Source organism: Mytilus galloprovincialis, chromosome 1 (assembly GCF_965363235.1).
Source record: "Mytilus galloprovincialis chromosome 1, xbMytGall1.hap1.1, whole genome shotgun sequence".
Taxonomy (NCBI): Eukaryota; Metazoa; Mollusca; class Bivalvia; order Mytilida; family Mytilidae; genus Mytilus; species Mytilus galloprovincialis.
Genome location: NC_134838.1, coordinates 60,057,470 through 60,082,477, shown reverse-complemented (window position 1 = coordinate 60,082,477; position 25,008 = coordinate 60,057,470). Strand labels below are relative to the sequence as shown.

The 25,008-nt window shown below is 31.7% G+C and overlaps 1 protein-coding gene across 1 annotated transcript in view; it reads left to right on the top strand.

Moving 5' to 3' along the window:
* LOC143080265 (hepatocyte growth factor receptor-like) overlaps window positions 1-25,008 on the top strand; it is a 53,079-nt gene that overhangs the window by 5,632 nt on the left and 22,439 nt on the right. The window contains exons 3-12 of the mRNA XM_076256007.1: window positions 1,283-1,465; window positions 2,025-2,153; window positions 4,218-4,385; window positions 4,939-5,075; window positions 5,606-5,738; window positions 6,157-6,293; window positions 8,334-8,552; window positions 9,103-9,196; window positions 10,774-11,004; window positions 22,118-22,267. Of these exons, the coding sequence (XP_076112122.1) occupies window positions 1,283-1,465; window positions 2,025-2,153; window positions 4,218-4,385; window positions 4,939-5,075; window positions 5,606-5,738; window positions 6,157-6,293; window positions 8,334-8,552; window positions 9,103-9,196; window positions 10,774-11,004; window positions 22,118-22,267 (1,581 nt within the window). The remainder of the gene's footprint in view (window positions 1-1,282; window positions 1,466-2,024; window positions 2,154-4,217; window positions 4,386-4,938; window positions 5,076-5,605; window positions 5,739-6,156; window positions 6,294-8,333; window positions 8,553-9,102; window positions 9,197-10,773; window positions 11,005-22,117; window positions 22,268-25,008) is intronic.

The window sequence follows — 25,008 nt, the reverse complement described above, 5'->3', positions numbered from 1 at the left end:
TAAATTGAATATGAAATGTCATGTTCATATTTATAGCTTAATTGTAAATAAAGAACTTTTAGCTATTGAAAAGCTCTAAAATTTTGGGCAGTACGTTGTCGGAAAAAATATCTTGTTTAATTCCTAAAACAATTGCAGTAACAATTATTGTTTATTTATCTTGAAATAACAAACTTTTATTGAAATTACTGTTTGAAACACAAATTTTGATTTACTAAATTAGCATTAAAACATAGAGAATTTTTGGACAAAATTAATTTTTTCCTACAAATCCATCTTCTTTTTTGCTATGATTATTAACCCTTAAACAATTGTTTTCTATAATGTAATGCTTGATGGATACTAACTTGTCCAAGTTTCTTTGATGCTCCTTTATCATTCTAATAACCAAATGTAAACAACACAAGTGGTTGATTCATTGTTTCCATTACTGCTAGGTTAAAACGCACAGATGACTTTCGATACCTGTGTAAGAGTTGTCTCTCATACATAAGGTCGGTTCCTTAAGCAAACTTTACATTCGAGAATTTAAATGGATTTTTTTTTATAATTCATCATTTTAAAAACAGTCAATTTTTGAAAGGTTGCTTCATGTTTTTAAAGATGTGATTACCAAATGTAAATTTTAACAAACTTAAGTTTGGACATATATAATTTGTGTTGAAAATATAATGGTAAATCCCGAATAAAAAATGGATCCGTGTTCCACGCCTTTTGGAAGAAAAACGAGTTTTGTAGGTGAGAATGGAAGTCTAATTGTTTGAAATATATTACCTAGACAACAAAATTCAATATTCTAGCATTTCAATAGTATATAACAAAAACAAATACCGTGACTTAAACCGTACTTAACATAAAAATGTACATGGGAGTAAGTGTAAGCATAGCATGTATGGTTGGTAAGACAAGGAACTTTACTTTATAATATATGAAGCTGTAAAACGCTACAATTCTATCTTCAAAATGAAGAGATATACAAAAAGAATTTAAAAAAAATCACAACTCAAAACTTACAAGCTAACCAAAATGGACAACAAGTATCGAATTTCCTGAGATGTTACTCGCATTAAGTTGTTTTTTCTCAACCGTAAAAGTATCATTTTCGATCAGTGAAAAACAAAAAAGGTAATTATATGTATATGCATCCATTTATTAACCTTCTTCTTCTAAGCTTTTATACTGGAAGGTATAATGAACAGATAATTATGTAGATTAATACATTTCCATTTATTTATGGAACACTTTTTTCCCAAACGTTTTGTTGTTTAAAAACACTTTGTAGGGCGAAATTGTAACATCGTGTACACAGAGGATAATGGAATTTGGAATCGAGGCTCGTGGTGACGGATTCAGTAATAGATTCATTTATCATATTGACAATGAATTGTTAACCTCTATTCTGCCATGGAGGAATAGTTCTGCCGACATTATCCTTGCTGGAAGTAATACTGGATTTTTAAGAAAGGTACATGACTAGCTATAACATAATAATAAAAGATCTAATATCATGAGTATTCCAGGGCTGACCGTATGAGAATGGATATTCAGTTTTCAAGTAACTACAGTTGCTATGGATGTTTTAGTACACATATACATTAAAGATAGGCAAAGTATATTATTGGATATTCTTACTCGTAAGTCAAAGACAACGCCATAGCAAAACACGAATGTCAGCAGTATTATATCTAGTTCTCAAAACCCGAATTTCGACACACAAGACTCGTTATTGACGCTCGAATTAAACATACAGTATACCAAATTGATCAGAAGAGCGTTGGCGAGCGTTGAAAACTAAAAAAGCTCAACAAATAGGCCAACTGTTGTGAATGTCTTTAGAGGATAAAGGGGGAGGAGAAATTAGACCTTCAAATGGGTTTCCGTTAAACAAGTGAAATAAATATTTATTTCAATGTCCTAATTTAAATCCTGCTGCAAGACAACAAATAAGACTTTAAATATATCAATTTACATCTGATGATTGCAATCACCATAAAAAAGAAATACATATTCCTGGTTTTTTTAAGATACTCGTTACATCGACAAAGGGTAGATCGTACGTCAAATTTGACGTAAGTGGTGACAGAAATATTCCAGTTGCTAATGAAATGGTTCTAGATACACACAGTAATCTCTATCTTTTGTCAGGAAACAGGGTAACTATCATGTGTTTAATTTGAAATAGTTTATCACCATAACAGGATTTTTAAACTAGTAGATTGCTGAATAATTTGATTTTGGATGTAACGCGTCTTCTGATTGGCTTACGTTATTTTGTTATCATCCCAAAGACATAATTTAGTTATGTGACCGTGACGCAAACAACGTTTTTACATGGTTTTCTACGGTGTAAAGTTGAATTTAGATTGAAATTATAAGAAAAGACAGTAATATTATTTTGTCTATTCGAAATAACATAAAAAATGTGGTGCACACTGTTAAATAACCCGCTACGCGCGTTATTCAGTGTGCACCAAAGTTTTATGTTATATCTTCATAGGCAGAAAAAATATTACAATTTTTCCTTTAATGTAATAATTATAAATTATCCATTAGGAATGATATTCTAATTTTTATCAACAAATGCAATAGACAACAAAACATAAAAAATCAAAAAATAAATATCCGGGTGCAGGAATTATACGCTGCGTTTAAGACCATTTAATGACCTTCAGCTCAGGATCGGGTTTGTGTCTCTTTGACCCGTTTCCTTTCTCAATTATCCTATTCAAATGTGTTAAACTTTAAGAGGTGGTGTCAGTCTCAATATATTTCACAAAAATATTGACATATAACGAGACAAAAAGGAACCGAAAGTATTGGCGTATTGGAGAGGATATCAAAACCCAGCGGTTGCTACAAAATGTTTAAAAAGTACTTGTAAAAGTGTAAAACAAATATACCGTACTTCATTAAGGTTTAATAAAAAATGGAAAACAACACGTTTAATAATGTATTGCGCCCGAAGCGCTTTTCTGGATTTACCTTCATCAGGAACGCTCAAAGCCAAACATTTGAAATCCGAAGATGGATATATAAGTACCAAAATCGTTAAAGAGCTGTATGTCAAAAATACCTAAAATAAATAGCCAAATTCATCTAAAGCCAACTTTGCCTGAAGGAGTTGAAATCTAGTTTTATAATAATTTCAAAAATTATAAACGGACAATTTTAGTAAAGTTTGTTAAATCATGTGAGTACCGAAGCACTTACTACTGAGCTGATGATACCCTTGGGGACTGATAGTCCACCAGCTGAGGTATCGAAAATAACACGTTTAATAATTTATTACGTCCGAAGCGCTTTTCTGGATTTACCTTCATCAGGAACGCTCAAAGTCAAACATTTGAAATCCGAAGATGGATAAGTACCGAAAATCGTTGAAGAGCTGTATGTCAAAAATACCTAAAATGAATAGCCAAATTCATCTAAAGCCAACTTTGCCTGAGGGAGTTGAAACCTTAGTTTTATAATAATTTCAAAATTTATAAACGGACAATTTTAGTAAAGTTTGTTAAATCATGTCAGTATCGAAGCACTTACTACTGAGCTGATGATACCTCGGTGACTGATAGTCCACCAGCAGAGGTATCGAAAATAACACGTTTAATAATTTATTGCGTTCGAAGCGCTTTTCTGGATTTACCTTTATCAGGAACGCTCAAAGCAAAACATTTGAAATTCGAAGATGGATAAGTACCGAAAATCGTTGAAGAGCTCTATGTCAAAAATACCTAAAATAAATAGTCAAATTCATCTTAAGCCAACTTTGCCTGAGGGAGTTGAAAACTTAGTTTTATAATAATTTCAAAATTTATAAACGGACAATTTTAGTAAAGTTTGTTAAATCATGTCAGTACCGAAGCACTGACTACTGAGCTGATGATACCCTCGGGGACTGATAGTCCACCAGCAAAGGTATCGACCCAGTGATGTAAAAAATGGAAAACAATACATTTAATAATTTATTGCGTCCGAAGCGCTTTTCTTGATTTACCTTCATCAGGAACGCAAAACATTTGAAATCCAAAGATGGATAAGAACCGAAAATCGTTGACGAGCTGTATGTCAATACTGACTAAATCAAACAGAACAAGTGGAAAATAAATTAACAATGTATTTCAATTTGGGCACAGAATATGCATTGAAGCACTAAAACTTCATGTTTTTAGAATTCCGGTCAAGTGTTGAAGGTTCTTTATGCTTTAATGTTTTTTCAGGTCACAAAATTGTCAATGACGTCATGTCAACTACACACGACGTGTGGAGAATGTGTAACCAGTCATGATCCACTTGGATGCGGATGGTGTTTCGATCATTGTTCTACAGAAACCAATTGTCAACACAATATATGGCATACTGATTCATGTCCGCCATTTGTTCTGTGTGTAAGTTATGATTTATATATTAGTAAATCCTCATATTAACAGCATTTAGACTCAACGATGAATCTTCATACACATGTTTATTTCCTTATAAACTATTATGTGAAATATAAATAACATCTCTAATGCGTCGACACTTGCTGTTTAGTTATACATTCTGTTTATTTCAGCTAATTATATTTTTAACGGTGGCTGAAAACTCCTTAAGCAAATGATGATAAACTCAACATGTTGAGGCCTTGGTAATGAAATACCAAAGCCAATGGAACATCACTTTATACGCTGTTTCCTTTTTTTATGTATCAAAGTCACAATAAAGCCTTCAACTTGGAACAACATATCACTATAGATTCAAGACAATGCTTGTAGGCAAGCATACATAATGTCCTTTACTTAGCCTGTAAATAAATAAAGTAACACAAAATGCATATTTAAGTACAACTGTAGCTTATTTTGTGCATATTTGAGGACTGTCGTTGTTTGTCTATTCGTCTTTTCATCTTTGATATTGACAATGATAATATGTTTGTGTGACAGTGGTCATTCTTCTTTCTAGATAAGCCCAGCGAATGGACCGCTGGAAGGATCAACAAAATTAACTATTGCAGGCGAGAACTTCGGTTCGATGATAAACAATGCTACTGTATCGATTGGAGCTGCATCCTGTTTGATCCAGAATATTAATGATACAAGGTACACATTAATTAACTTCCTTTTAAGTGTTCATGTTATATTACATACGAGAAGAACGAGTAGAGGGAGCATTAACATCACTGGAATTTATGTTAACTAATTTAATTATTCAAATGCAAATTCTCTTTTGAAAGCTGCATTTAAACTGTCTTATTAGAAAGCATTACTGAATTAGATAATTCCAAACATCTTAAAGGATACAAAAAGCCATTATCACTACACAAAGGTCAAAATCTATACTTGATTTGATTATCCAGAACCGCAGTCATATTTGTGAAAGTTTATTGGGATAAGTTTCGGTTGAGTTTATATCTGTATATCATTGAATGAAATAAGGACATTTCTGCAACTTAACATTTGATATTGGTTGCCAGTTTATCTGAAAACATAGATTGAACAATTTTTGACTTTGTATAAAATCTTTACGTATGAAGATAATTGTGAAACAGGATTGAATAGGAACACTTTTTTAACACATTTTAATTTTCTATTTTTTTTTATAATGTTCTGTTCCCTTTATTCACTCACAGAATAACGTGTCTGACAAGTAGAATAATAGTGCCTGTCTCTACAGCTGTAAAAGTAAGCGTGACTGATTCGACCTCAAAAACCTATAGAATTCATGGAATATCGAAACAAGTGGACATATTATTTGAATATACGGTATGTGAGAGTACTAAAACTGATGCACATGACACTGTTCTTTATTTACATGTAAATCATTTTCGTTTTTCTTTTTGATAGAAGGATCTTTTTTTTGTTTTTAGTCGATTGCTTTTTCCGTTTTACAATACCCATAACTCCTTGAATAATATGAAATACCATTGATGCTAAATCTACCTATTTGTGAACATACTGTTCTTAATCATTTCAAAACTCCTAAAATACTAAGGTTTTCCTTCCCGAGGAATGAATGCTGTGCTCAGCAAGCGCACCAGATGGTCGGTTTACACAAAAACACGTTAAATGCGCATTTTATCGGTATATCTAATTAATTTCTATTTCTGATTCGTCGACTCCATTTTTTTAAAATAAATATTTAACTTTAATTCTCTTGATTATAAATTGCATACTTTTTCAGCAATCTAGTATTATGAGTATCTTCCCCATGAAGGGACCAATATCCGGCAGTACAATGCTAACTATCTCGGGCGATAAGTTTGAAATTGGCTCCAATCTTTCGGTGAAGATTGGTAAGGTGCTGTGTGACATTCAATCGTAAGCATTTTTGTTTTTCTTTACAATGTATAACAGAATGATAAATTGGGACAGTTGGCAAATATGACTTTGATGAATTTAACTATTTCTCAAGTTGATGTCCATTTTAATTATATTTTGTGTAACCTATGTAAGAACGCAGTTGAATTTGAACTACATTTTCTTTTAAATGTCCTGTTCTTAAAGATACAACATATCAACATCTGTCTAACCTGAATAATAAATTCAAAATTTTCAAAGTCATCTGACATGTCTGATGAAGGGAAAATTGTTTGGTTTCTTTCATCTGAAGTTTTTTTATCACTTCAATCTTATCTAAACTATTGCACTTAATAATTGAATGCTTCTTTTTGTAAATTTATTGGGGTGTAAAAGCGTTGACCGAAGTACATTTTGTATGAAGCGCGGAAGCGCTTCATTCTAAAAATGTACGCACGGTCAACGCTTTTACAACCCTATAAAGTTACAAAAAGAAGCATTCAATACTTATAATTACATTTTTTAGCTATGATCATGAAAACACGAATTTTATATATTTTATTATTTAATTCACCTGTGCACTTTATTGTTGGAGCACGTGTTATCATGAGTGAAAAGTTGTATTGAGCAATGCAACTGCTTACGGAATAACACGTGATGTGCAGTTAGCCAATCAGAATAAAATATTATAATGAAACATACATCTAATGTAATTATTCACTTTTGAAGAACGAATGAAACTTCTAGAAAACATTAAGGTAGTTTAAAAAGCTATAAATATATAATTAAATCGGTCACGAGTTGTCTCCCATAGGCATAGGTCTATAAGTTGATTAAGAAATGTAATTTCTCCAAATCGCAGTGGCTTCCAAAAGACTTAATGTTTTGTCAATAACATTGTTTATAACTTTATTACTTTCTTTAAATGTACATACATGTTTTTGTTTAATTTTACTTAAAACTTTAAATCATTTTAATCATTCTAATCATCACTGTGCTTTATTATCTTGATGATATTATAGGTAAAATTTTGGGCACCATGATTGGTTAATAAAATATCTTGTATCTTGTATTGCCTAACTTAATTTTCATCGCAATTATACATTCATGGCTTTCAGATATTCAGTTCGAGCCTCCTGATGGATCTTTCTTTTTTAAGAAAAGCGCTTGAAACGCACACAAATTAAAGTGATATTTTTATTTAACACTTTTTAGATGATTATTTTTCATTGAATTATGGCTTCAAACTTGTTGCATCTGATGATTAATCGTAATAAGCATTTGCATTAATAATGATATAAGAACCAGAAAACCAAACTGAATTTATTGATTGATTGTTGGTTGCTTAACGTCCAGTGGCAAATATTTCATGCATATTCAGGACGAGAAAAAGTTCACAATAAATACAATAGGTAGGTTGATACAATAGAGGCCATCTGAGATGATGGTGGGGGAAATTTGGACTGCCACTGGAAAATGAGGGTATATTGGATAGGGACAGAAATTTTGCTTTGCAACAGACCACTTACGGACCCCTCAAAGAGTTGTTGCAAGGATACTTAACGTGCAAAGAGCTTGGCACTTTCTTTACACGAGACATCGGATTTAACGTCCCACTTCTTACCGAACGTGACTGCGAACTTGATACATCCCGCACAGTCAAACGGACGCCCCACTTCGGCAAGCGTTTTACTGCCGGTCGGGAGAAGACCAAGTGACAATATTTCTATACCCCAGTCATCTTTGGGGTGCAAACTGAATTTAACAATATCTTTTGCTTAAGTATGTTCTTTGTATTCAAGATTTGATACTTTAAGGTTAACACGTACAAACGGTATAAGCCTCACAAACCTATCGCGTCAAAATACTGGTTAGTTTATTATCGTTTTAATTTTTTAACAACAACAAATTACGAATTGAAGAAACCTTTTTTATCTTTGATTTGAGTTTAAATAATATTTATTATGGCATCTCAATGAGATATCATGTAACTGTTATCTGACAATTTAAAGTTGAATATCTAGCAACAAGAGTAATCATTAAAGGCATTTTATATTTTAGGAAAAATAACACAGTAATTATGTGCCTCACACAGTCTTGTGGAAGATGTGTACAAGCGTTTCAAGGAGAACATCTTGAAATGACTCATTGTAAGTACATTGGAGATATTGTGGTGGCAATTGATGGCGCATCATATCAGCCGTTAGAAAACAAGACATTTTGTTATATGCCAAACCCAAAGATTATTCAGCAACCGTCACGAAATAGTACTATTATAAGGTATATTTTAATCAAGATTATGTTTAAAATGACTGACGAGGAAATAAAAGGGAACCTCGTAGTCGTCAGAACCTGAAATTAAAAAAAATGTTGTCCATGAAACTTAATTACGATTAAAGACCGGATGGTACAATGCTACAATTTTAAACGAAACATCACAAACTATTTGTATAAAGCATTTGATGGCTGCAGAAACAGCAAGAAACACGTGTTTTCAATTTCATTCCTTTTGAGGTCTTGAAAGTTATGATAATGTGCCTGGAAAAGTTAAGCGACATGATTTTAGAGTCAGAGATGATATTATAAACATTACAAAATGCATTTGCATTCTAAGAAAAACATAAGCATCGACAATCTATCGTTTGTTATTGGTGAAATACATATATAAAAAAAATCCAGCGAAAATGACAAATGCTGCATTCGACGATAAAAAGAAACTTTTAAGTTATATTTCTAATTTCCCATTGACGTTAAATATGTATATATAAAAAAGAAGATTGTTTTCCGTTGTAAAATTATGCTTTAAGGTGTCAAACAACATTTCTTTCAGTGGAGGTTTAAACATTGATTTTTTTGGAAACTGGTTTGATTCTGTTACCAACCACGGTATTATGATAAGTGTGGGTGATGTTCGTATTGGTTCGGTAAGTTTAATTAAAACATTCTATCTAAAAAGAAAAAAAATAAAGGCCGTTATGGAAAGTTGGGTATTTAGCATGTAAAGTTATTGTGTTATTCGACAAAAGTCATTTATGCTTAAATATTTCTGGTTGGATTCAAATGTACATTTCTAAACATTTTCTTTTAATCCTCAGAAATGTTTTGGAGAGAAAACTGATTTTACTGCCTCTTGAATACATCTGTATGTAGCATGAATATTTGAAAGCGCTACTCTTGTAAGCACATTTGTTTCAATCGTACAACCTATGTAATAAGTTTAATTACTTTCAATTGTTAAGATGGAGCAAAATATCATAATAAAAAAAAATAATAACAAAGATTTCAACCAATGACAAGTAAAGGGTCTAATCACAAATGCAATCTGATGTTCAGTAGTCGTTTGTAGATGCAGTTCATAAGTGTTTCTCGTTGGTTTCCCCGTTTGAATGGTTTTACACTTATCATTTTTGGGGCCTTTTATAGTTTGCTGTTCGGTTTGAGCCAAGATTTCGTTCCGTACTTTGATCTATTATGTTTTACTTTTATAGATTGTGACTTTGATGGGGAGTTGTCTCATTGGCACTCATACCACATCTTCTTATATCTATTCCAATTTTAACAGTTTTGTTAAGATAGTATGATTTGTAGAGCATTTGCCATTCGTAACTCACATATCTTGTGATGGACGATAATTATTTAGTACTTAAAGAAAACTTCTCTTTATTGTATTTAGAGCAGCAACTCACTGTTTTTATGACTTTAATTTAAAAATCTGGTCATTTCTTGCTGTAAGATTTTTTTTATTTACATTAAGTTTTCGTATTTAACAACATTTTCAACACACTCGTTTCTCATTTGAGGCCACTTTTGATTTATAGTGGAATGCGGAGAGAATCCCAAACTTCCGTAAAATTCATTTAAACTTAATCAATCATGATCGATCCTTATGCCAATAAAACTCACAACCTTAGAACATTACTCAAGTGAAGCTGATTTACAAATCGTGTGAATTTTTGTAAATATTTGAATATTGGCTTCCTAGGTAACACCGATATTGAAAATACACAATATGATTTGTTATATATTTACAGTTTTGAACATATATAGAATTTCCTAGCATAACAAATGATATTTTTGTTTACTGCATATAAAGTCGTTTCACTATATTCCACTGGGTCTTCAAATTTTAGTAACTGAACAATTATGTATTTATGAACTGAAAGAAGTTTACAACTAGGTTTATTTTCCTACAAGTATTCTTAGATCGGTATCATATGTTTTCATTTTGTCTTTTGATATTTTTATGTATGCTTCGTTTCAATCGAAAGAGTGAAGTCGGCTAACACTGACTTTAATGGTGTGTACTTTAAATTTGTGTTGTGATTTGGCATCACTGTTTGGTATACATGTGTTAGAATATCAGTAAAACGTGTTTAAACCACCATTTATGTGAGAGACCATAATCAGGAGTCTTTAAATATAATGGTTGGTGTTGGTTGTCTTAATTCTGATTGTCTCGCAGCAAGGGGAAATAACTATATTTGATAAATATTCATTCCAGTCTTGTACAATGAAACATTCCGGATCACTGTTAGTGTGTTCTACTCCAGATTTGAAATCCGAATTGAACAAATCTTCAGAGGTTATCGAGGGACGAATGAGTGTCATGTTAGATAACAATCCAGTCAAACCAACCAATCTCATGATTTATCCTGACCCAGAATTAGACTACCTAGATATAGACACTCAACTGAAAGATATTGAAATGAAGAACAAACTTTTACATCTAAAGGTAAATAAAACTCATGAAGTTTATATAAATTGTTATGCTATAGACGTGCGTTTCGTCTTTATGGTAAATAATTAGTGGCGCCCAAATCAATAACACTGAAAACTATAAAATATCGAAAAATTAGCAATATGACAAAAGTAATATATGCATATATTTTACGAAATACTAAGGATTTTCTTATCCCAGGCATAGATTACCGTAGCCGTATTTGGTATAACTTTTTGGAGTTTTGAGTCCCAAATGCTCTTCAACTTTGTACATCTTTGGCTTTATAACTATTTTGATCTGAGCTTCACTGACGAGTCTCGTGTAGACGAAACGCGCGTCTGGCGAACTAAATTATCAGCCTGGTACCTTTGATAGCTATTTGCACCACTGGGTCAAGGCCACTGCTGATGGACGTTTCGTCCCCCAGGGTATCAACAGCTCTGTAGTCAGCACTTTGGTGTTGACATGGATATCAATTATATGGTCATTTTTATAAATTTCCTGTTAACAAAATTATGATTTTTCGAAATACAAATGACATTCTTATCCCAGGCATATATTACCTTAGCCGTATTTTGCATAACTGTTTGGAATTTTGAGTCCCCAATGCTCTTCCTATTTGTACATCTTTGGCTTTATAACTATATATTCTGATCTAAGCGACACTGCTTGGCGAGTCTTGTTTGATTGGCCTTTGGTATCTTTCAAATCTACAAAAATTGAAGCGTCAATGGCTATTATTTTCTTTATGTATATCTATAGGGTTATTCTTGATGTTTTGTTGAAATTGATATAATTATGTCAATACACCAGTCAATACAGCAGACTTTTAGAATATTTCTTATAGAAATCTAACAAATTCAGGAGGACATCCGACGCTGTTTCGTACCGTTAGGTTAATCAGTGTCGACCCTTAAAAATAGCTTGAAAGCAAAAATGGTATTTTAAAGATACTATTAATTATAGAAGTCGCAGGTTCGTGATGTCATTCGTTGTATTTACATTATAATTCCACATTAAGAAATATAAACCGATTTGTTTTATTAAAGATAGACTGTACTCTATTTCTCCTTCCCGTAAGTATAACAATTATAATGTATTGGCTGTGGGCAGTAACATATTATGTATATGTATATCGTTAAGTCACTTGTGTTTTATTTGTATTAGATATTACAGAACATAAGGTTAAATAACAGGGGTTTACTGTAAACTAACTATTGAACAGAAGTAATACATTCGTTTAAAGTCTAAATGGGTACAATAACTTTAACTTTATTTTCAAGGAAATGTATAATATAGTACTAGTAAATTTTACGTACCTTAAGTTCAAGAAGTTTGTCTTCCATGGCAATATTTTTGGTGTGATTGTCTAAATAGTTTAATTCTGGGTCAGGATAAATCATGATTGTGAATGATTTGACTGGATTGTTGTCTAATAATACAGTTATTCGACCAACTATTAACTCGGCAGATTTGTTCTAATCGTTTTTCAAATCGGGTAAAAGACAAATAAACATTGATCCAGAATATTTTACTCTACAAGACTGAAATAAATATTTAAAAAAAAAACATAAAAAAATTGTTGAAGTTTCCTTTATAATCCACGTTGAAGTTTAAACAAAATATCACATATATGTAAAAAAAAAAATATATATATAAAATAAACGAAGCATCATTATCATACTAGTAAATAATTTATGTGCTTTTATTTCAGCCCTTTTCACGCAGCTTGTTTTTTCTTCATTAAGGTATATGAATCTATTTTATTTGGTATATTTTCAATTCCTTCCGCTTTTAATGTTTGCTTATCGTCATTTAGATTTATGTTACCTTAAACAAAAACATCTCATAGAAAAACAAAGTATGTGTCCCCAGTACACGGATGCCCCACTCGCACTATCATTTTCTATGTTCAGTGGACCGTGAAATTTGGGTAAAAACTCTTCTTTGGCATTTAGTCCTACTTTGTTCAATATTTTTATAATTAATATCACTAAAGGCTTGGAAGATGACAACTCAAGTCCATTGGAGCTTATAAATAGTAAACTAGGCTCCCTCCTGTTTGCTGATTATCTGCAATGTTTTGTGAAAACTGGCAGCTTTCTCTAAACATAAAAAAAACCAAAAAGTATGGTATTTTCAACAACAAAGCAAAAGCCTGAAACATCTATACTTGTATAAAAAAACAAAACAAATAGAGAATGTTTTAGAATATCCTTACTTAGGTCTGCTGATTAAATAATATTGTAATCTCAATCATAGTACAGCTGAATTAACAAAAAAGGCAAAAAAGGTTTTGTTTTCTATTAAAACATATCCTAATTCTCTTGGCAGTCTTCCTTAGTGGGACCTATATTGACTTATAATTCTGAAATAACTTATTTAGACTAATATATAACATATTTCAAAGCTAAAAAAAAGAGCTTTGGTTTTTGGAAAAAATGTGGACCCATTTAATTTTATTGACAAGACTCCAATAGAAAACTTGCATCTTGGTTATTGCAAGTTTACCCTTGGCACTAACAAGAGCGCCTCAAATTTTGGTACACGGAATGAATTGGGAAGACTGCCTATTGAATGTCATATGAAACCCAAACTATTATGTATTTAGCAAGGCTTTTCACCTCAAATTTGAATCCCTTATTACATGAATCTTTTCAATTAACTAAAACTTTGGATTCTAGTTGGTCCTACTCATGGTTCACTTTTGCAAAAGATATTCTTTCTGAATCTAACATTGATATAGATAGACTAAAAACCTGCGATAATTTAAAACAATTAAAAACTATTAAAAACTATATTAAACCCCAAATAAACTCATACTACAACAACCTGTTGATGGATAAGTTGAGATCTATTGATGATAAAAGTAATGGTATATCTATTTAAATAAACTTATTTTTCAATATTGTCATCAAGACTGCAACTAACTGGCATTAAGAATTGTACTTTTGTTAAATTTGAGAAAATATTGGGACAAAATGTGGAAAATTTAACTAAGGTTAGTTTGATAGTACGGACTGGTCAATTATTTTTTTAATGCCCCAAAAAGATAGCAGAGGGGCATTATGCTTTCTGGTTTGTGCGTCCGTTCGTTCGTCTCTCCCGCTTTATGTTAAAATCCTTGGTCAATGTAGTTTTTGATAAAGTTGAAGTTCAATCAACTTGAAACTTAGTACACATGTTTCCTATGATATGATCTTTCTAATTTTAATTCAATTCAATTCAAAGTTGTATTGCCATATAAATTTTACAGTTTGTGACAATTATAACAACAACAAAAACAAATGAAGACAATAACTAAGTAACTCAATATATATATACAAATTTAGGTAAATATTAAAGGGTCCCCTGTCCTCAGTTCCATTGACTTTTTTTTTATAAAGGATCCTAGTTTATTCACTTGTGTTGGTGTTGATGGGTTAAGTATATATATATAACTTTGTCATTGTCAGTGAGATTAGCAAATGAATTATTTTCTATGTTGATGCAATTAAAATATGCTATTCTAATATTTGAATTGTGAGGACAATTTATTAAGAAATGTTTCTCATCATCTAGTACTTTGCATTTTTTGCAAAGTCTCTTTTCGCGAGGAATTTTAAAATGCCTTCCCTTTTCAATTAATAATGAATGGTCACTGAATCCAAGTTTTGTAAAAAAAATTCTGAATTCAAAATTTGAGTTAGAGAGGTAAGGTTGTATCAATAGATTTGGATCAAGTCCTTTATAAAATTTAATTTACCTTTATCATCAATAGATCTCAACTTATCCATCAACAGGTTGTTGTAGTATGAGTTTATTTGGGGTTTAATATAGTTTTTAATATTTTTAAATTGTTTTAAATTATCGCAGGTTTTTAGTCTATCTATATCAATGTTAGATTCAGAAAGAATATCTTTTGCAAAAGTGAACCATGAATAGGACCAACTAGAATCCAAAGTTTTAGTTAATTCAAAAGATGATTCATGTAATAAAGGATTCAAATTTGAGGTGAAAAGCCTTGCTAAATACATAATAGTTTGGGTTTCATATGACATTCAATAGGCAGTCTTTCCAATTCATTCCGTGTACCAAACTTTGAGGCGCTCTTGTTAGTGCCAAGGGTAAACTTGCAATAACCAAGATGCAAGTTTTCTATTGGAGTCTTGTCAATAAAATTAAATGAGTCCACATTTTTTCCAAAAACCAAAGCTCTTTTTTGTAGCTTTGAAATGTGTTATATATTAGTCTAAATATGTTATTTCAGAATTATAAGTCAATATAGGTCCCACTAAGGAAGGCTGCCAAGAGAATTAGTATATGTTTTAATAGAAAACAAAACCTTTTTTGCCTTTTTTGTTCATTCAGCTGTACTATGACTGAGATTACAATTTTATTTAATCAGCAGACCTAAGTAAGGATATTCTAAAACATTTTTTTTTTTTATATATATACAAGTATAGATGTTTCAGGCTTTTGCTTTGTTGTTGAAAAGACCATACTTTTTGTTTTATTTATGTTTAGAGAAAGCTGCCAGTTTTCACAAAACATGGAAACTTTATTCAGACTATTTTGGAGATCCTCCTTAGATTCTGAGAATAAAAGCAGATAATCAGCAAACAGGAGGGAGCCTAGTTTACTATTTATAAGCTCCTATGGACATGAGTTGTCATCTTCCAAGCCTTTAGTGATATTATTTATAAAAATATTGAACAAAGTAGGACTAAATGATAAATAAGAGTTTTTACCCAAATTTCACGGTCCACTGAACATAGAAAATGATAGTGCGATAGGGGCATCCGTGTACTGGGGACACATATTTTGTTTTTCTATGAGATGCTTTTGTTTAAGGTAACTTAAATCTAAATGACGATAAGCAAATATTAAAAGCGGAAGGAATCGAAAATATACCAAATAAAATAGATTCATATACCTTAATGAAGAAAAACAAGCAGCGTGAAAAGGGCTGAAATAAAAGCACATAAATTATTTACTAGTATGATAATGATGCTTCGTTTATTTCATATATATATATTTTTTGTTTACATATATGTGATATTTTGTTTAAACTTCAACGTGGATTATAAAGGAAACTTCAACAATGTTTTTATGTTTTTTTTTTAAATATTTATTTCACTCTTCAAGAGTAAAATATTTTGGATCAATGTTTATTTGTCTTTTACCCGATTTGAAAAACGATTAGAACAAATCTGCCGAGTTAATAGTCGGTCGAATAACTGTATTATTAGACAACAATCCAGTCAAATCATTCACAATCATGATTTATTCTGACCCAGAATTAGACTATTTAGACAATCACACCAAAAATATTGCCATCGTAGAAAACTTCTTCAACTAAAGGTACGTAAAATTTACTAGTACTATATTATACATTTCCGTGAAAAATATAGTCATTGTATCCATTTAGACTTTAAACGAATGTAATACTTCTGTTCTATAGTAAGTTTACAGTAAACCCTTGTTATTTAACCTTATGTTCTGTAATATGTAATACAAATAAAACACAAGTGACATAACGATATACATAATATGTATGTTACTGCCAACAGCCAATTAAACATTATAATTGGTATACTTAAATGTAACTTACGGGAAGGAGAAATCGAGTACAGTCTATCTTAAATAAAACAAATCGGTTAATATTGCTTAATGACCTGCGACTTCCATAATTGATAGTATCTTTAAAATACCATTTTTGCTTGCAAACTATTTTTAAGGGTCGACACTGATTAACCTTACGGTACGAAACAGCGTCGGATGTCCTCCTGAAATTGTTAGATTTCTATAAGGGAATATTTTTAAAGTTTGCTGTACTGACTGCTGTATTGTATATAATTATATCAATTTCAACAAATATCCAGAATAACCCTATAGATATACATATAGAAAATAATAGCCATTGACGCTTCAATCTTTGTAAAAGATTTGAACGATACCAAAGGCCAATCAAACTAAAAAATTAAATAGAAACCGACAAAACAAAAGCAAAAACCGAAAACGACGAAAAGACTTCGAAACACGAATCCAATCATAAATAGGGTTGAAAAGTATGAAATATGTGATGATAGTTGTCAAAGGTACCAGAATTATAATTTAGTACACCAGATGCGCGTTTTTTCTACACAAGACTCGCCATGCAGTGTCGCTCAGATCAGAATATATAGTTATAAAGCCAAAAATATACAAATAGGAAGAGCATTTGGGACTCAAAATTCCAAACAGTTATGCAAAATATGGCTAATGTAATCTATGCCTGGGATAAGAATGTCATTAGTATTTCGAAAAAATCATAATTTTGTTAGCATGAAATTTATAAAAATGACCATATAATTGATATCCATGTCAACACCGAAGTGCTGACTACTGATAGTACTGCAACCAGAGTTCATTTTTAAAACTTTAATGGTCCGGAAGAACACACACCTAAATTATATATCGATGGAAAGAGGACAACGTGTACAATAAGAAAAGTTGGGTCGTAAAAATCCAGAGTGGTCACAATTTTGTGAAATTAAGGTCAAAGGTCAGACCTAAAAATATCAATATTTCAAACACAAGAACAAAAAGGAGAAATATTCTGATATTTATTCAATAGAATGCTACAAAAACGAATCAATCATAAGCATATGCTATAAACGATGTTAAAACGACAAATTTGACTAATTATATGAAGAGCTGCCATTAAGACATAGCAAAAGAAGAAGTGGCCTTGACCTTTTCACATCCATAAACTTTCATATTGTGTATAGTATTTCACTATAGTATATTACAGAATTATTTTCTAAAGTATAAAACACCAGTTTATCAAATTATTTCAATATTTTTTCTATCTTTGAAAAAAGCAAAATTCAAGCGCTGAAACAGTGTTTTTATTTTTGCATCTTAAAGGTTGTGTATTTTGTGAAAATTAGTATCTAGTTATAGATAAATACATATTGTGTATTTGCAAAGTCTGGACAGAGCAGTAATAACACAAAATATACTATAGTCACCCGATGCGAATGCGAGGTTTAAAAAAAAATTGAGTGTAAAAGAAGTCAGTTTGGTGCATGAACATTTTTTAGTAGGATAATCCTGGTAAAAAAGTTAACTCATTGATTTTTTAAGGGAAGGATGAAAAATTATTCAATGCAATGCCAATTTTCTAATGTTGTAATTCAAATTCAGTCATGATCCTTATATAACTTTTAAAAGTGACACACAATAGCTCAAGTATTCATAAAATAGGGACATGAATCAATCTCTTAGTCATCATATGCGGATTCAGTACGCGTATTAGCATTACAAGACACTTCCCTTTTTTATAAGAACAAGTTCGGCACAGGACAGAGTTTGTTCAAAGCAAACACAGTTTTTTTTAGTACAAATGCCATCTGGAGCGTACATATCGTCATGATTTGGTCAAACTCGTCAGATATAGTCTTCCCTTTGCATAGGAAACACAAAAGAAATGTGAGTACAAAGTTTCGATCAATGTTCGTGACCCATATTCCCATATGCATATGCATGATGTTTCTGCACTGCCAGTCCCAAATGTAAAGGGGCGAATGTTGCTACAGAAACGATTGCTTTTGTAATAGCCATACATTTACGAATTTTTGTTATCTTTAGGGACAATATACGGTTCAGAAGCGCCTTTGTGTTATTTTTCATCGATTAACTATCAAATGAACTTTTGAGCCTAGGCTCTGTGTTGAAGACCGGACCTCGACCTATAATGGTTTACTTTTATAAATTGTGACTTGGATGGTGTGTTGTATCATTGGCACTCATACCACATCTTCCTATATTTATTAACAAGCTATGCGGGCATCATTTCCATAGAAATACCAAAACGAGGACATAGCTCATAAGACCACTGGTGGCAGGATGAAGTAATTGTTCTTCTTTTAATGTATCCTTGATATTTTCAAACACACCTTGGTGTAATTCTGAAAATCTTAATATAGACTTCAATTTTCCTGCAGCAGATATGGCATCCCCTAAATTGAGTTCAGAGCTAAACTCTATAATTCATATCCCTTGGCCCCATTGTGTCTGAATTGTAAGGTGTCACAATATCTAGTTAGTTCTGGAGTTTGGCAGTTTGGTAAGCATCAGAGACAATCTTGGGTAAAATTGATCGGTATATATAGAGGATGTGCTACATGAGAAAGGCTTTTTCTTATGGAAAAACAAATTACATCACTAACAATCGTTATTAATGAACTGACAGCAAGTTCAAATTTTAATTTTTCAGTAACTGTTTTACTTAATTGCACAGGTGTTGACTTCAATAAATACTTGGTTATGCATGGATAAATGATTACTCACATTAATAAGCACAACTTAAAAGACAGTCAACTCGTTTAGAGGACTCAGTTTTGTGTAGTTTTCTGTTTTTTTTAAAGGTTTTTCTTTTACACAAAAACCATGTTTTCATATCCAAACTACAAGGAAGAAACTGAGCGCGAGATCGTATAAAAGTGTCAGGTTGTGAGGTTACATGTCGATCAGTTTGATCACATATATGGATTTCTGTTGTTTCTAATTTAAAGTTCCCCAAGGGTGACTGGGGAAACGGAATATGGTCACTTGGTCTTCCCCCGACCGGCAGTAAAACGAAGTTGGGCGTCCGTTTGGCTGTGCGGGATGTATCAAGTTCGCAGTCACGTCCGATCAGAATGAGGACGTTAAATCCGCTGCCTCGTGCGAAGGGAGTGTCACGTTCTTTGCACGTTAAAAACCTTTGCATTAACTCTTTAAGGGGTCCGTAGGTGGCATGTTGCAATGGAAAATTTCTGTCCCAATTCAATATTCCATTATTTTCCAGTGGCAGTCTAAATTTTCCCGATCATCATCCCGAATGGCCTCTATTTTGACAAAACCTACCTATTGTTTTTATTGTTAGCTTGTTCTCTTCCTGAACATGCATGAAATATTTGCCACTGGACTTTAAGCAACCAACAATCAATCAATCAATTTAATTTAAAGACGCACCAATTTTGCCTTCTGGTGCAAGTCTCATAACATCACTGATGATTCGCCCACGGAAAGCAGAATATCAAGAGAAGTTGGTTTTAGCATTACCTTGTTACACTAAATCTCTGCGAAACTTCAATTGTACTTTTCCCCCGACCACTTGCATGCATATTAATTGCTCTGAGGTTAAACATTGACATACAATGTATTTTCTTACAATGTCAACTATAGTCATTATCCGGAAAAACCTCTTATCCGAAGGATTTGGTTAACTATTATATAAAGTCAAAATTTTATTAACAAAAATATAACTTATTTACAGAAAATACACGAAGGAACTACTATATATATTCAAATCACTCAAAAATAAATTAACTTCTCCTACAAAATCTACATAATCACATCGAAACTATCAAATTGATTGTGAATGAAAAAATAAATGGTGGAGCTGATTGACGGATAGGAAATTTCCGTAATTGAAAAAGGTACAAATGATGTTTTTATTTTTGAGTTTTTGACTAAATTGTTTGGAATTTGCCCAACAAAATTTGCATGCAGTATCGCAATAACATGTTGTGTCCTCTCAAATGTCAAATACTGTTTTTGAATCATATGTTTTCTCGTTTTCAAAGAAAAACGCGTTAAGTTTCTATCTAAAAAAACAGCCAACTTTAAGTTTGAAAGTTTTACTTGGAGATGGTATAATATTTATGTCTTCATCATTCCGATGATCCTTGATGATATGTGCATAGAAAATATTTACGAAAATAGCGGGAAATTTAACCAAAAAATATATTTTTGGATTTTAAGGTAACTACCCAAAACCGTAAATTGAGGGGTACCCCCATTAAAGGGATAAAATATAAAACTGTGACCATAGAAACTTTTTACGACCCGACGGAAATTAGAATATAGATATTATTCTATCATTTAAAACAATTTGCAGCCGTGTGTTATTCCGGACCATTAAACTCGTTAACTAAGCGTCTTTTTCGATGTCAGTTGCAGTACTATGAGCTGGTGATACCCTGGGGGACGAAACGTCCATCAGCAGTTGCTCTGACCCAGTGGTGCAAATAGTTATCAAAGGTACCAGTATGATAATTTAGTTCGACAGACGCGCGTTTCGTCTACATAAGACTCGTCAGTGACGCTCAGATCAAAAAAGTAATAAAGCCAAAGATGTACAAAGTTGAAGAGCATTTTGGACTCAAAACTCCAAAAAGTTATACCAAATACGGATACGGTAATCTATGCCTTGGATAAGAAAGTCCTTAGTATTTCGTAAAATTCATAATTTTGTAAACAGGAAATTAAAAAAAAATGGCTATATAATTGATATTCACGTCAATGAATATTTTAGAAAAAAAGACTAGGCAAATTGCTTTGCAAAAAGTAACTTGTTTTGAAAATGCATTTCTTACTCAGATTCGAAATTACAATTTTCATGAATTTTTTTATTTCGCTAGGATATTTAAAATAAAATAAAATATCAATGCAAATAATGAGTCAACAAGTGTATATGTGTGTTTTAGAAGAAAAACTTCAATCCCATTCGATAAAACAAAAATCATAATTGCTCACCTTGAATACATTTTAATTTGACTTTTTAAATTGAATATTGCTACAATGTGGAACATTCTTCATTTTTACATTGAAAGACTTGAAAAATGAAACATTCTCCAGTTTGGGGCACCTTTCATTTTGATATTATAAATTGAAAAAATATGAAATGTTTCATAGTGGCACATATATAATTTTTCTATGGAAAGTCAAAATAGTCAATGTATACCAGTGACTATTTGTGCGATATTAACTATTCAATATTGTTGTCAAAATTAAAACAGGTAATATGAAGTTTATCAAGGCATTTCCTTGAAGAAAAATGCAAATAGTCGTACAAATATGCATTGGTTAAACTTGTATTTTCTATAGAACAAATCATTTCAATCCTGTGCGTATCTTTTTCGCATGTTTTATTTTATAAGATAATGAAAGCTTTAAGTTATTTAGCAATTCAAGATTTTGAAAGTCAGAATAAATATTTTTGAAAGTCAGAATAAATATATTTGGCATAGATATAAATATATTTGGCATAAATATACACGCGCTTCACGTCATGCGTTTCAGGCTTGTCAGGTGTATAGTAATATTTTTTCAGGGGCGATATTTGAATTCTGCAGCCAGGAAAGAAGATTATAGAATAGAAATAAATGGATCACGTTGTCCTGTTTTGGATGTCCAGCAAACATTTCTGATATGTGACCTCTCAAACACAGTCTTTAAAAAAGATGTTCCACTTCTTGTTTCGGTAAATATTTGATAAAGCGTATTTAACAAACCTACAAGAACCCCACCAGGAGCTCCGGAAGGGTAAGCAGATCCTGCTCCACATGTGGCACCTGTCATGTTGCCCATGTTAGTACAAACCCGGTGATAACTGTTTGCTTGAGAAAAAGAATTTCATTACAGCATGTTTTAAAGGGGCATTAGCTGTCAAATTCATGTTCTCCGATTTGATCCAAATTCTCATGTTTTATTCATAACATACTAAAACGAATAATTTTTTATCTAAAATATGAATACATAGTGACCACGAGCAATTGGATTTTTCAAGGTCAGTTTCATTTCAAACTTTCCTAATGATGTGTTCCTGTACAGGGTCCACGTGGTTCTTCTTCACCAGTCTCATATTTTATGCTTTTATCTCTGTTATTTTTGTTGCTGCTTCCGGTCAGTAATGGGACTAACTACATTGCAATGTAATGCATTATATTACAATAACTTTGACAAAATCATGCATTAAAAAAATTTTACAATAACATGCATTTATCAAAATAAAGCATTATATTACTATTACATTGGCAACGTAATGCATTGTATCAAACATTACATTTGTAAATGTTATACTCAAGTGCAAAAAAAAGAAGAAACAAGTCACAAAAGATGATTAGATAAGCAAAAACTGTGCCGTATAAATATTAAATTTAAGTACTTAGTAAAAAGTTTATTCAATAAATACATTTAAACATCATAAGGGTTTCGAGGAATATATCTGTATATACTATAGTATTATATTAGGTTACTGTTTTTCTTTTTCAAACTCATGTTGTGCACAGTATTGTTTTAAAACGATGCCTTTAACGGGGTCGTGATTAGATTATATAACTTCTTGTCTTCTTATTTTAGTGTTTTCTTTAAATAGAAATGACAGAGATGAAGTTAATTATTTATTTTTACTAATGTTATCTTCACTTTTACTAATATACATTTGTTTTAATAATTCCAATCAAAAATATTTTCTGATAAGCTAGTCAAAGGTTCCAGGATTATAATTTAGTACACCAGACGTGCGTTTCGTCTACATAAGACTCATCAGTGACGCTCATATCAAAATATTTATAAAATCAAACAAGAACAAAGTTGAAGAGCATTGAGGATTCAAAATTACAAAGAGTTGTACCAAATACGGCTAAGGTAATCTATGCCTAGGATAAGAAAATCCTTAGTTTTTCGAAAAATTCTAAAATTGATCACCAAGTGTCAAATGGTGAACAGATTGATTTTAAAACAAACTAATTAGTATTTTATGACAATGGTCAACTTTAATCATGACAAGGTATTCATTGATGACAACAATAACACACTTTTACAGTAATGACTATGTTCTAAATTTATCCAAAAAACTTAAATTCTTCTTTAGCTAAATTGCCAACAATCTTTGAAAAATATATAGGATGTGAAAAAGTAATGCCATGTAATGCAATGTAATGCAACATAATGCAATGTAATGCAATGTAATGCAATGTAATGCAATGTAATGCAATGTAATGCCAATATATTTTTCCTCAGACTTGTTTTGAATCGTTTGTGAATGATTTTGTGATTATTAACTCTTGTGCTATGGCTATTTTCTGTGTTTGATATTTGTATGATAAATGTACTAATAACTGGATCATTTTTCAATTTAGTTTCTTTTATGGCTCAAGCATGTCCCCTCTGACTCATCTATATGACAACGTTGGCGGCCTAAGCTTCTTCAATATTTCTGGGTTGCTGTCCTTCTCGTCTTTGCAGTTGTTAATATTTTGACCTAATAGGTTGTATGATGTGATGTCGTCCCTTGCAATTCTACTTATATTGGTATGTTTACATTTTTTTAGGTAGGCATTTCAGGTGCCATGTATCACTTCATTTTTCAAGCTGTTTAAAATAGTAACTTATAATAGTAATACGAAACTCCAGCATATTGATCATTTGTTCCTCGGTGTAGCATGTTTTACCTTTTTGTTCATTATTAACAAAAAACGGCCGTATGGTATTAACTTTTTTCAGAGAAGGATCGAGATTTAAAACTATCCAGAAGTTCTTTATAGTATATCAGAATCCACATATGGTTAATACCACTATTCGAGTAAACATTATTTATGAAGACCTTCTTTCACTGCGGACACAATTTAAGCCATAGCAGTCACAGTGGAAGAATTTATGACACATGACATAGAAATGTTGATATTGTCCTTTAATTGTTATGTGCATGTAACACCACATAAGAGGGAATAATATGTGACCTAATCTGAGAGGCATACAATATCAACAAATTATTCAGATTTATCTTTAACTAAAATTACCATGACCGAATCAATTACATGTCTTCGCGTAGTGTAGTTTATATAAAATTTCTTTTTTTTTCTTTATGACAAAAAAAGGTGGAACTGTAAATCGTTACTATAAAAATAAGGATATGTGTTATGATTGCCAATGAGACAACCATCCACAAAAGTTCAGATGGAGAGGATATAAGCAAGTATAGGCAACTATATACATACCGTATGGTCGGCTATAAAAGGTCCCCGATCTGAAAAATATGAAAAGATTCAATTGAGAAAACTTACGGCCTAATTTATAACAAAACAATTTTACGAGAAACAAATATGACAGGGATGAACCAACGACAACCACTGAAAAACAGGCTCCTGATATGGGACAGGCGCATAAAGAATGTGGCGGGGTTAAACATGTTTGTGAGCGCTCAACCCTACCCCAACCTGG